Source organism: Crinia signifera, chromosome 4 (genome assembly GCF_055691185.1).
Source record: "Crinia signifera chromosome 4, ASM5569118v1, whole genome shotgun sequence".
Lineage (NCBI taxonomy): Eukaryota > Metazoa > Chordata > Amphibia > Anura > Myobatrachidae > Crinia > Crinia signifera.
The window spans coordinates 258,348,626-258,362,082 of NC_139220.1; the positions used below are offsets into that span (position 1 = coordinate 258,348,626).

The following is a 13,457-nucleotide window of genomic DNA, read 5'->3' on the forward strand; positions in this document are numbered from 1 at the left end:
TTGGTTATATATGTAAGAAGTGAGGCATCTGTAACCTAAGATCTAATGCAATCATGTGCTCACCTGGTGACTCAAGAAGAGTAGCCCAAAATTCCTTGTCCCTTTGTGTTGGATCGGAGCCACTGCCTTTTATTTTAAAGAGATGCACTGAATGTGGTAGAGTCTGGCTGCTATATCTACTAATGAACATGTCGCAGTGCTGCATAGGAGAAAGCACAATATAACGTCCTCAGTGGGTTTTATGGAACATACTTAATTGGATCAAAGAAAGTTTCATGGATTTGGACCGTAAAACAAACAGATTAACAAATCACTATCAAAATCCATTATAGATTAATACAATCAGTTTCTCAAACAAATTGGGTCCATTTCAAAGTAACTAACGATAAACATCTGTCTATTATGTGCACAATTGCGGTTAGTTTCCAAATGGGTGGAAGATGCACAAAATTGTGTATTACAAGAAATTGAATAAGTTTCTGGAAGTCCACATTTCTTTCTTTGTTGAAAACCTAAATTAAACATTCAATTAAAAATTTTGCCCAGCTTGCTGTAACGAACATCACATGTAATGAGTGATCAAAAGTAATAACTTTTTTACAATTTAATTTGCTGCTTCTCGAATTAGTTCATTTGTTGTTTTTTTTAGTCCATCACTAAATATGATCATTTGGTGTATGTATTTAAATGAAATACCAAGAGTTTCAATGGTATTTAATATGAATAAAATAGATATTATAACTGACATTACATATAAAACCGAAAAAGAAAAGTGCTTTATAGTATATTAAGAAAAAAACTAATTCTACTTGGTAAATTAGAAATAAGGTTTCTTGCATTCTTTTAAAAGTTAGGACTACATTCTATGAATGATTAAAATAAACTTTTATGTTTTCTTAAAAGGAAGTACAGGTCAACTTTTCCCTTTACAGCAGCAATGGATCTTCATAAGATGGTTTGTTTAAATAAACTGAAGTAACATTTATCAAACAGGCATACTTTTGATAACTTGAAATTTATATTTGGCATAAACATATCACAACAAAACTACTGTATGTTACACACAAAAAAAATAAAAAAATACATACACACTATACTGTGCATTACAACATTTAAAAAAAAAAGAAAAAAAATCAATACTGTTGTTATAAAGGAACAATCAGAGAAAAAAAAATGTTTAAAGCGCAATTCATGTGGCTTTGAAATCATAAGCACAGATGTAGCGCTTTGTAATTGGGCATGGTCATCTCTCTCAGAAATAACAAAATTCCTTTAAACCCAGATCTTTCTTTTTTAAGTATTGTGCAGTTACAGCTGGGTACACAGCTGATTTTTTTTGCTCCAATTAGTAGATTCCGAGGAGTCATGACACAATATAACTAGTCAAGCGCACACTATGTCACCAAGCATGTGTGCTCCGGTGACCTTCAGCAACATCCTCCATCGGCACTGCATGCCACTCAATTAGAGGAGAACGCTAAAGAAGGCCATGCTGCCAGTCACTTCCTGCAGCCCCAGTTTAAGAAAGTTGCCCCACTTGCTCAGATTGTTTAGGCCAAAATTTTTGTTCCGTCAGAGGATTGTTCATTGTGACATGCTAGCTACCATGTCCACCTGATCCGGGAACCCAGCGCATTGTCAGACGCAGCTAGCCTGTCACTATAAAAACAATACATTCTAGCCAATTAACCCCTTCCCGACGAGGCCTTTTTTGTAAATTTTTTTTTTTTTTTCCTCCTCGCGTTCAAATAAGCGTAACTTTTTAAATTTTCCGGCTATATAGACACGAGGGCTTTTTTTTTGCGGGACAAGTTGTACTTTTTAATGGTACCATTTACTATACCGTATAATATTCTGGGGAATCAGGAAATAATTCAATGTGGGGTAAAAAAGAAAAAAAACGCAATTCCACAATTTTGCGCTGGTTACGGTTTTTTTGGAGTTCATAGTTCGTTTAAAATGATGGGTTATCTTTATTCTATGGGTCGTTACGATTCCGGTGATACCAAACTTATATAGTTTTCGTTATGTTTTACCACTAAAAAAAAAAATAGAAAATTTTACGGTTTTTCTAATTTGCGTCGCCATGTTCTGCGGCTTATAACTTTTTTATTTTTCCACCTACGGACCTGGGTGAGGGCTCATTTTTTGCGGGCTGATGTGTACTTTTTAATTAATACCATTATGGGATATGGGCGACTTTCTGATCTCTTTTAGTTATTTTTTTTTGGGTAGGCGATGCGACCAAAAAACGTAGTTTTGGCGTTGGGAATTATTTTCCGTTTACGCCTTTAACCGTGCGGGATAACTAATGTTATATTTTAATAGATCGGACTTTTAGGAACGCGGCGATACCAAATATGTTTATTTTTTTTATTTTTATTTGTGAAATGGGGGTGATTTGAACTTTTAATATTTTTTTTTTTACTTTTACTACAGGGCCCCCTAGTGTACTTGACCACTAGGGGGCGCAATCGCCTGTACTAGGTTCAGCCATAGAGCTCTATGGCTGAACATAGTGATTTTCAGCACTTTCTATTACATCCTGCCTCAGGCAGGATGTAATAGGAATGCTGACACGGCCAGCACAGGGGTCTACATTAGACCCCTGGCTACCATGGCAACCGATCGGCACCCTCCGATCTCGCCGCGGGGGGCCCCGATCGGCGCCGGAGGGGGGCGCCCCCCCTCCGATCAGCTATTTAAGCACTGCGGGCGCTTTGCCCGCGGTGCTTAAAGGGTTAAACGGCCACGATCGGCGAACTCGCCGCTCGTGGCCGTGAGAGCAGGTACCTGGCTGTAATATACAGCCATTACCTGCTCTCTTTCAAGCCAGCTCACTCCGTGAGCTGGCTTGATTCCCCCGCAACCGACATATGACGTAAATGTACGTCATATGTCGGGAAGGGGTTAAAAAGGGAACACTTAGTCCACATGAAAAGCAAAACCAAAATTATTGGCTTAAAACTAGTGACCCAAAAAGTGATGATGGCCTATGAAACACATTACAGAAGTATATCTGCACCCTAATTCTGCGGGGCCAACATTAACTCCTGTTCGGCTATCTGTTATGATGGGATCAAATCCCAATAATAGAGTTAAAGAATTTGTTACAACTCAGTTGTTTTTAGGAACTGCGCTATAAAAAAACAGATTGTCTCTAGGAGAGGTACTGGTAGCATTTGCTGCGAAAAGAAAGGGGAATCTAGTTGTTGAAATAGTTTGCCAAAGTTATATTTTAGCATAAATTGTACACAGGGTCATAAAGTTTTAATAAAAAATAAAACACCTCTTACCTTGCTGATGCAACAAGAATAGGAAAAGCCCAGGTCTGTAAGCCTTGCAACCTCTCCTGGCGTCTCATAGTTTGCAACATACAGATGGTGTTCTAGAGGGGTGTCCTTAGTGGCCTCAAAATAGACCAATCTATTCACCTCGTCAACCCGAATCTGAAGAGTTACAAAAGTGGTCACAAAGCAGCACTCTTTTGTGCTACGCACACAGGTTTGTAAGGAGGAAGTCTTCTAAATTCAAGACTTTAATGTATTAAGTCTAATTACATATGTATCACTAAAAGCAGCACAACATATATCCAATTACTCACAATGTTTTGCATTTTTTTTATTTTTTTATTATTTTAAAATGTGGTTATCCATTGTCGCCTAATAAAAGAGATAAGGAAAAAAAAACACACAACACATTGGTCTAGTGCAATGGTAGCCAACCCTAGCCCTCGAGAGCTACCAACAGTCCACATTTTCCAGACAACCTAGCTGCTGCACAGCTGCACTCATTAATCACCGACACATTTTAAAAGATACAGATGGAGCTAATTAGCTCACTTGTGATTCTGTGAGGAGACCTGTAAAACATGCACTGTTGGTAGCTCTCGAGGACTAGGGTTGGCTACCCCAGGTCTAGTGAAACCGGGCTACCTACAAGGCCCGGAGCCAACTTATTATCTACGATCAGCAATTGTGGGTAATAGGATATCAGCCAAAGTTCTAAAGAGGGGTGTGGTATAAACTGCCAGCATTCAGATCAACATGGACTGAATGTCAACACGTCAAGTGCCAACACCTTCAAAGTCAACATTATGAATTTTCTTTCAGTCGAGTGCCTAAGCCTAACTGCTATCTAAACTGTAACAATCCCCTGCTGACTCTCCAAGCAGGTTCAGAGTGGTCGCTTCTCTGCTGCCAAACCAGGATGGGGACAGCTTTCTTGCAGTGCTGACCCATTCTCCAATGGCCCAGAGGATGCTCATTGCCACTGTCCTGCCTCCAATAAGTGGCAAAGCTTCTGTGTATGCACTGTGCTCAGAGAGTCTGGACACAGACCTCTGCCAGCCGGAGGCTCTCTCAATGCAGGTAGACTACATCAGCACAGTTTGCCCAGCAGCCTCTGGAACACATGGCAGGCGCCATGAGTGTGTGGGAGGGCATATTCAACTAATTTAAAGTTATAAATACCATTTACTAGATAACGCTGGGGTATAGATGGTGAAAAAAAAAAAAATGTACCTCTTGGTTAAAATAAAATGATGCAGGTTATGGAGGCGTGTACCGATTCTGATCTTGAACACGCTATTTTAGTTCCCATCCTATCAGTGAACAGAGCTCACTTACAAGGCGAGAAGTAAACTATACAAGTGGTGGTCACAAAAAACAGAGGGGAGTAGAGTAGTTAAACACAGAAGGTGGGGGGGGGGGGGTGTAAGAAGAAAAATAAAGCTTACAGTGGATCCATGCCGGCCAAGAACCTCCCATTCTCCACTGGTCACAGCCACCTCCTCCTTTATGGGACATCGGAAGTCACCTAGGTGTCATTAAAAAAGAATAAAGTTCTGGCCCATATGTGGGGTATTGATAATGAATACAATTACAACACCTATCACTGTACAAATCTCTCATCCATAACCTACAAACAATTAGCATGTTGCAATGTCTATAATCTAGTCTTCAGGTTCCCTATAGCACAGTTGGCAAGATATCCCAACACGAACATAACATCAAACTAATGATCAAGTAGACAATTCTGCAGAGAGAGGAGAGAGAGGGGGGGGGGGGGGGGGGGGGGGGGGAGAAGAGAGGGATAGAGAATAGGCTACTTACTGAGCCCCAGCAGGTCAGCTCCTGCCCTACCAGAACTGGCTGCTCTCAAAACACTGGTGATTCGGTAAAGATGCCGAAAACCTGTCTTGCACTCGGAAGCAAAAAGGAACTGGATTTCATCATCCCGGGTTTGAGGGAAGAAGTGCAAGATATCATGAATCTGAGGAATAAACAAAAGCAAGGTGATTATGGAGAAGAGCAAAGAAACTAAACATACAATTATAGATAAAGTAAAAAAGATAGACGAGCGCTAGTAAACAATTTAACATAAAATTGAGCCTTTACTTTGCTCATATAACAATAAAAGCACAATGTTTATTTTTCTTAAAACATGGTGACGAGTATTATCCACAGAATGATTTGTCATGGTACAACAGCAAAGGGAAAAAAAAAAATGTGTCCATTAGGATTTCATCAGGAGCGAGGTCTAGGTGGTAAGGAGAAGTGCGCCGTTCGTAAACCATCTTTAAACGTAATGTAATGGCATAGCAGTCAGGTTTAAATATATACATACTGGTTGTATGCCTAGAAATCCGGCTAACCTCATAAATATCACATGCCTCCCACCACACTCCAAACAACTTAAATGTGCCCTATTGAATGCACGCTCTGTTTGCAATAAATTAACATCCATCCATGACCTCTTTATCTCTCACAAATTCAACCTGCTGGCAGTTACAGAAACCTGGCTCACACAATCAGACACGGCCTCCTCTGCAGCACTGTCACATGGTGGTTTCCACTTCACTCACACCCCCAGGCCTGGTAACTGTAAAGGAGGTGGGGTTGGTATATTACTGTCACAAGACTTCACATACTCAGTTCTACCATCTGCTCCTTCACTCACATTTACATCATTTGAAGTTCACTCTATTAGGGTTTTTTCCCCTTTCTCTCTGCGTGTTGCTGCTATCTATCGCCCACCTGGGCTTCCCAAAACTCAATTTCTAGAAGATTTCTCTGCCTGGCTCCCCCATTTCTTATCCTCTGACATCTCCACTGTCATCCTGGGTGACTTCAATATTGCTATTGACAGTCCACCATCTTTGCATGCTTCCAAACTCCTCCCTCTAACCTCCTCTCTCGGCCTCTCCCAGTGGTCTGACTCCTCTACTCATGAGGAAGGCCACTGCCTTGACCTTGTTTTCACCAGGCTGTGCTCAGTCTCTCATTTTACTAACACTCCCTTCCCTCTCTCTGATCACAATCTCATTACCCTCTCACTCTCTTCCATTACCCCAAGCTCACTGACATCATGCAAGCCTACTCTAACCCGCAGAAATACTAATGCAATTAATTTTCCACAACTTACCACCTCCCTGCAACAACAGCTCTCACTAATTTCTACATTTACCTCTCCTGATTCTGCTGTTTCCCACCTCTACCAGACTCTTGAAACAGCCCTTGATGACGTGGCTCCAGCTACCCATTACACCCCACGTAGGCTTAGATGCCAACCGTGGCACACCAAAACAACAAGACAACTACGAAATCAGTCACGTAAAGTAGAACGCCAATGGTGCAAATCTCGTAGTACGACTGATTTCCTCGCATATAAAACTAGCTACTACTCCTACAGCAATGCTTTGGACACTGCCAAACAAACATACTACCGATCTCTCATCTCTTCTCATGCCACCAACCCTAAGCGACTTTTTAACACCTTTAAGTCTCTTCTGTACCCTCCCCCTCCTCCCCCACCGGCTACCATCAGTGCACAAGAACTTGCCTCCTACTTTAAAGGACAAGATTGATAACATCCGAGATGAAATGGTATGCTCTTCCACAACCTCTAACCCTCTTTCTTTCCCACCTGAACCCTCTGGCACTTTCTCTTCATTTGAGCCCACAAATGAAAAGGAAGTATCCGCACTCTTCTTATCCTCTTACTCTACTACCTCTCCTCTCGATCCTATACCTGCGCAAGTCATTAAAAATCTATCTCCTGTGATTATTCCAACCTTAACTAAAATCTGCAATCTCTCTCTTACTACTGGTACTTTTCCTTCTCTGCTCAAACATGCATTGATAACTCCTATTCTTAAACAGAATTCTGATCCTAACTCTCTCTCTAACTATCGTCCTAGATCTCAGCTCCCATGCCTCTCCAAGCTACTGGAGAGACTTGTCTTCTCTCGCCTCACAAACTTTCTTAACTCTAACACCCTATTAGACCCACTTCAGTCAGGTTTTCACTCTCAACACTCCACTGAGACAGCACTGACTAAAGTAGTGAATGATCTGGTAACGGCTAAGTCTAAAGGCCATTACTCACTACTTATTCTTCTTGATCTTTCTGCTGCATTTGACACCGTCGATCACTCTCTTCTCTTACAAACACTACACTCCCTAGGTCTTACTGATACAGCCCTTTCCTGGTTCACATCTTACCTATCTGATCGCTCTTTCAGTGTTCGCTTCTCTAACTCTACTTCCTCTTCATTACCTCTGTCAGTCGGTGTTCCGCAAGGTTCAGTCTTAGGTCCTCTGCTCTTCTCAATCTATACCTCCTCTCTTGGCAAACTAATCAGCTCTTTCGGATTTCAGTATCACTTGTATGCTGATGATACTCAAATCTATCTATCTATCAACCCCAGAGTTGTCACCAGTGGTTTTGGGTCGAGTTTCTGATTGTCTCTGCCATCTCATCTTGGATGTCTTCTCGCAAACTCAATATTTCCATAACGGAATTACTTCTATTCCCGCCAACTAAGAACAGTTACCATCCTGACATCTCCATCGCTGTTGACAACTCGATAATCTACTCTACCCCACAAGCTCGTTGCTTAGGGGTCATCCTCGACTCTTAACTGTCCTTTGTTCCCCACATTCAATCTGTCTCCAAATCATGTTACATGCATCTAAAAAACATATCCAAAATACGACCCTCTCTCACACAAGACACTACCAAATCTCTTATCCATGCACTCATTATATCCCACATTGATTATTGCAATAGTCTCCTAACTGGTCTTCCCAAGAACAGACTCTCACCACTGCAATCAATTTTAAATGCTGCTGCTAGGCTGATCTTCCTTGCAAGACGCTCATCGTCTGCTGATCCGCTCTGCCAGTCCCTCCATTGGTTGCCTGTATATTACCGTATTCAATATAAAACACTTCTACTTGCTTATAAAGCTATTAACCATACTGCACCAGCATATATCTCTGCACTTATCACAAAATATCTCCCATCTCGACCACTACGCTCTACACAAGATCTGCGTCTCTCTTCTGCACGCGTCTCTCTTCTGCACGGATCACTAGCTCCCATTCATTATTACAGGACTTTCATCGGGCTGCTCCCATCCTATGGAATGCCCTTCCACGCACATTAAGGGCCTTATTTTGGTTCATTCTTTCTGACAAAATCCTTCTTAGATGGGCAAAACCATGTGCACTGCAGGTGGGGCAGATGTAACATGTGCAGAGAGAATTAGATTTGGGTGGGGTTTTACTTCAAAGTGAGATCTATATTGCAGTGTAAAAATAAAGCAGTCAGTATTTTCCGTGCACAGAAACAAAATTACTCACCCAAATCTAATTCTCTCTGCACATGTTACTTCTGCCCCCCTGCAGTGCACATGGTTTTGCCCATCTAAGAAGGATTTTGTCAGAAAGAATGAACCAAAATAAGGCCCTAAGACTCTCCACAAGTCTCCAAACTTTCAAGCGTTCCCTGAAAACTCACCTCTTCAGGCAAGCCTATCATATTTAAGTTCTACATGCATAACCCTCCGAGGCACTTATGTATTATATAGCTTCCCTTCTGGATTTGTAACTGCTATGCTATTACTGGTGCCTGTCCTTATGTTTCCCCCCTATATCCCTATAGATTGTAAGCTTGCAGCAGGGCCCTCCTACCCCCATGTCTGTCTGTTGTTACCCAGTTTGTCTTATCACTGTCTACTATTGTAAAGCGCAACGGAATCTGCTGCGCTATATAAGAAACTAATAATAATAATAATAATAATAATAATAATAAAGATAACCAGGTAATCTTAATTGGTTAAATGCTATGGAATCTATGTTCCACCATGGGCCATAAAAACAAAGATCTAAAAAGCAATATAAAGCAGACTATAGATTATTATTATTTTTTTTAATGGCCCATGGTGGAAAATAAATTCCTTAGTATTTTACACATAAGATTACCTTCTACTGGTTATTGGTATGTATCTATTCAAACGTCTTATTTTAGCCAATGAAACCCTGCAACACATCACCTATACACATACATTTATCCAAATGTCCGTTGTCTCCTCGTAGATCACAAGAGGTGTTACAGAGTCAGATACGGAGTCTGATAGCCTGTGGTGTTCTGAAAGCTCTTTATAAGGAGCCACAAACAGGGAGGGAGGGATGAGGACAATCTGCAGACGTGTCTGTGGACGATCTAACAGGACAGCCCAGGCACTGCAGAGAGAATGAAGTTATGGATACATGAGACTGAGGGCATAATGCAATTGAACAGTTACACAAAGTATACACAATGAATGCATTTTCACATCACAAATCTATTAATTGGGGGGGGGGGGGGGGGGGGAGAGCTACCAACAGGGTAACTGAAGATTCGAATTTATCCATAGATATACAAATTCTCGGAAATACGTACTACTTTCCATCAGGAGTCCAGCCAGCTCTGGCTATGTATTCACTTCCAGCAAACAGCACCTCAAACGGCTGCCTGAGCTCCTTGTCTACAACATCCAGCACCTAGAGAGGAACAAGTGATGGTCACAGCAGATATAGCCACAGTTATGCTTCTACAAAAAGCGGGGGGTGTGTAATATGTGGAGAAAAAAATCAACACAAGTTACACTGTTTTTCTGGCACTGTTATTTAGAGATAAATAAATAGTGTACATACAAAGATTGTGTATATAAAGATATAATCTATAATTAGTTAACAAATCCACTGCTGCTGCAGGTGGTTTATGAGTTAGCTAGAACTCCTATGGGTACAGAGATAGGGGTTGGATTTTTAAACCTCCCTGCGCTGCTAGATGGATTAATTAGTATAAATACCACTGGACAGAATAACACTGGACACACCACAATGAATATATAAATTTTATGTAAATAAAAAAGTAAAATAGAATATACAGACAATTTAGTACATAGCAATTTAAAAAAAGGTTGCACAATACAATCAATTAGAATACCTAAATGGCCATATAATAGGTCACGTTTGCAAACTGGGTTGGAGCTCCGGGATATATTAGTGGCTGGGTAAATGTGGTTAGTTGCAGTCACTTATTGGGGTTAGCAGTGACAGGGGGGGGGAGGGGGCTTTGATGTTGAATCCGGTGTAGCCGGCCAATGATAAATGCTGATATCACAGCGTCAGGGGATATGAAAGGCTGAGGTGTACGCCGATCAGCGGGAGGAGGACCTCGACCGCTGGCTTGGTTCCAGTGGCTGCTGCCCAATGGCGGTGGCAGACCAGCTTGTACAGCAAAGAGTGTGGGGGAATCACGGAGGTTTGCAGGCGTGACCAGGAAGTGACGTTGGCGCGTTTCGTCTCTATGGGAACTGAGACTTTTTCAAGACGGAAGTCCTCCTCCCGCTGATCGGCGTACATCTCAGCCGTTCATATCCCCTGACACTGTGATATCAGCATTTATCATCGGCCGGATTCAACATCAACGCCCGGGTAGAGCTTTCAAACACCAAGCTCCCCGTCCTGCTACAACATCTAACCGGGTAAGAGCTAATACCAACATAAGCTCCCCGGCATCCCCCACCATTCTACCAACTGAGGGCGAGATCTAAACCTGCTTTTAGTGCCGCACTTAGGGCACCTTGCTACCAACTCTGCATAAAGCTTTATAACCGCTGACTGTGCTGCTGGCTTATCTGCCATAACTTCTCTCTCTCTCTCCCCCCCCTTTTAGTTTTAGGGGGTTAGGCTGAGAGATAAAAAAAAACTACTACTGTAGGTCAAATATGGTGTGGATACTGGTATGCGGATTGTAAAACTAATGTTTATGTAGACATTCTGATGGTTGACTTTCAAACCACAACAAGCACAATCATTTATCTGTGTGACCCAGGCAGGTTCCCACAAAGAATTGGGTGTGAAGGATTTTCCCAGGACGTATTGCCCGAGTCCCATTTACTACTCATGTCTGATGTGTGACTGATGCCATAGCTTGACACCCTGCTGAACAGAATGGCGGTACTTGTGAGTTATCCGGGCGTCCGATTTTTTGATTGTATGCCTTAAGTTAAGGCATACAATCAGATGCGATGCGATGCGATATCGCATCGCATCGCATGCGACCATCGGATGCGATGACCCGATTTTTCCATAGGAATCAATGTTAAAATGATTCCTATGGAAAAAGGGGTCCTTTTCATACCCCTACTATCCAAGTGGGCATGGAGTTGGATATAAACCTGTGGCGAGCGTAGCGAGCCACCAAGCCCGAAGCGTGGCGAGCGAAGCGAGCCCCGCGAGGGGACGGTATTCCGTGTCCCCTCGCGGGGCTCGCTACGCTCGCCACAGGTTTATATCCAACTCCATGCCCACTTGGATAGTAGGGGTATGAAAAGGACCCTTTTTCCCATTGAATTCCATGTTAAAATGGACTCAGTCCATTTTAACATTGATTCCTATGGAAAAATCGGGTCATCGCATCGCATCGCATCCGATGGTCGCATGCGATGCGATGTCCCGATTTAAAAATCGGACGCCCGGATAACTCACAAGTACCAGAATGGCTATAATAAGGTCTGCAGGCAGATCAGAAAATAGACCCTCCCTCACTGCCGGCATCTGCACAGCTTCACAACTGCCGGCTCACCAATCTCCTTGTCACAGGGAAGATGTGCTTATATGGCAGGCAGGCTGTATCAGTGTGACGATACTCAGATTACAAATCTCAACATGCTGAATGCCAACATTGAGTGTCTATATTAGCAAGACACGCAATGTGACTATCTCCCTTTCAAGCATAGATTTTCTCATTTAATATGAAACTACACAAATCCAGTGGAACTTACTCACCCTGCCCTCTGCATCCACGGTTATCTCCGCCAGCTTAAACGTCACTCTTGGATTTGCCGTTCCTGTGAAGAGCGAGAGACCATTGGAGCAAATATGCATGCAATTCTAGCTCCTTCCTGTTAAAATGAAATGTCGATTCAGCCGTCCCACCCACTACACAAAGCCCATTCAGCCATCCCGCCCACTACACAAAGACCACCAGCTGCTACTGTCACACATCAGAAGTTCATTACTGAGGCAGCAAAGAGGATGCTCACCAGCTTTGGGGTACCTAAATGAATCTGTCCTGCGAGTTTCAAGCATTGGGGAGGTCACGTGAATAATCTCCACCTCAGATTCATCATTCTCCTCGTACAGGATGCGAAGAATTTGACCACCGGCTGCAGCTGTGACATGGAAACACATAACGACAGACCCATGTTAAGACTGGCCATATGAATATATTACATATGCAAAAGGTTTACATCTGATTGGTGACAGTTTTCAAACCCTGTCACCTTATCAGCAAATGGTGTCTTACTTGTTTCATTACTGGGGCACCACCAGTATCCTGTGTAACGATCAAATTCCTCTTGTAGCACAAACGAGGCTACGCCAGCCGATCGGGAGTCTTCCTCCACTCCAACTAAATCTGTGTAAAACACATACATTAGCCTCTTAGCACAATACCATACCCCGTGTCATTAGCTGCAAGGAATATTTGTGCCAACACAAGCTGTTCAATAATGGGACCAGTATAAACGGTTATAAGGAACTTATATAAAATGCACAAATTCTACTTCCACATGCATTACGCTAGTATATTCCAGACTTAAATCAGTATGCCGGGCCTAACCTTTATGTACAAAGGTCAACCGACGCTCCTCTCCGCTCTCTATATTAGCGACCCACAAGTCGTTGCTGTGCACAAATGCCATCCAGCTGGGGTCTGCAGGACAAATGGTAGGGTCCATGCGTATGTTAGGACAACTGCTTTCCAGTAACCGAGGCTGTAGGGACTGCTTCTACAAATACATAGAAAATAAAAACACAATGAATAGCTGATGATAAAGGCACATTGCAGCTAGGATTTTATATAGATGATAGATCTTACCGTGAACCCACGGGTACCCCCATCTCTAACAGTATAAATGGCGCTTCCAGCTTGAAAAAGGAAAGTGCCGCTTTTTGCATGATAATCAAATGCAGAGATGCCAACAGTCCCGATACGTTTTCGCTCTCGTAGGAGCTCTTCTTCACGGGAGTACATGCCGTAATCTGGGGTAGCCTACAGGATCAGAAAACACGTAAAATAACTGGATTGTCTGCATAGTCAGATGTGCAAAAACAAAA

At 42.5% G+C, this 13,457-nt stretch overlaps 1 protein-coding gene across 3 annotated transcripts in view; it reads right to left on the minus strand.

Annotated features, from left to right (window-relative positions):
* Window positions 1–13,457, minus strand: part of DPP8 (dipeptidyl peptidase 8) — a 31,571-nt gene that overhangs the window by 9,835 nt on the left and 8,279 nt on the right. For all 3 annotated transcript variants that reach the window (XM_083184321.1, XM_083184320.1, XM_083184323.1), the window contains exons 4-14: window positions 13,219–13,392; window positions 12,961–13,129; window positions 12,646–12,756; window positions 12,383–12,511; window positions 12,126–12,187; window positions 9,730–9,830; window positions 9,353–9,530; window positions 5,115–5,274; window positions 4,739–4,818; window positions 3,297–3,449; window positions 64–199 (exon numbers count right to left, since the gene is read on the minus strand). In XM_083184321.1, coding sequence (XP_083040447.1) covers window positions 64–199; window positions 3,297–3,449; window positions 4,739–4,818; window positions 5,115–5,274; window positions 9,353–9,530; window positions 9,730–9,830; window positions 12,126–12,187; window positions 12,383–12,511; window positions 12,646–12,756; window positions 12,961–13,129; window positions 13,219–13,392 — 1,453 coding nt within the window. The remainder of the gene's footprint in view (window positions 1–63; window positions 200–3,296; window positions 3,450–4,738; window positions 4,819–5,114; window positions 5,275–9,352; window positions 9,531–9,729; window positions 9,831–12,125; window positions 12,188–12,382; window positions 12,512–12,645; window positions 12,757–12,960; window positions 13,130–13,218; window positions 13,393–13,457) is intronic.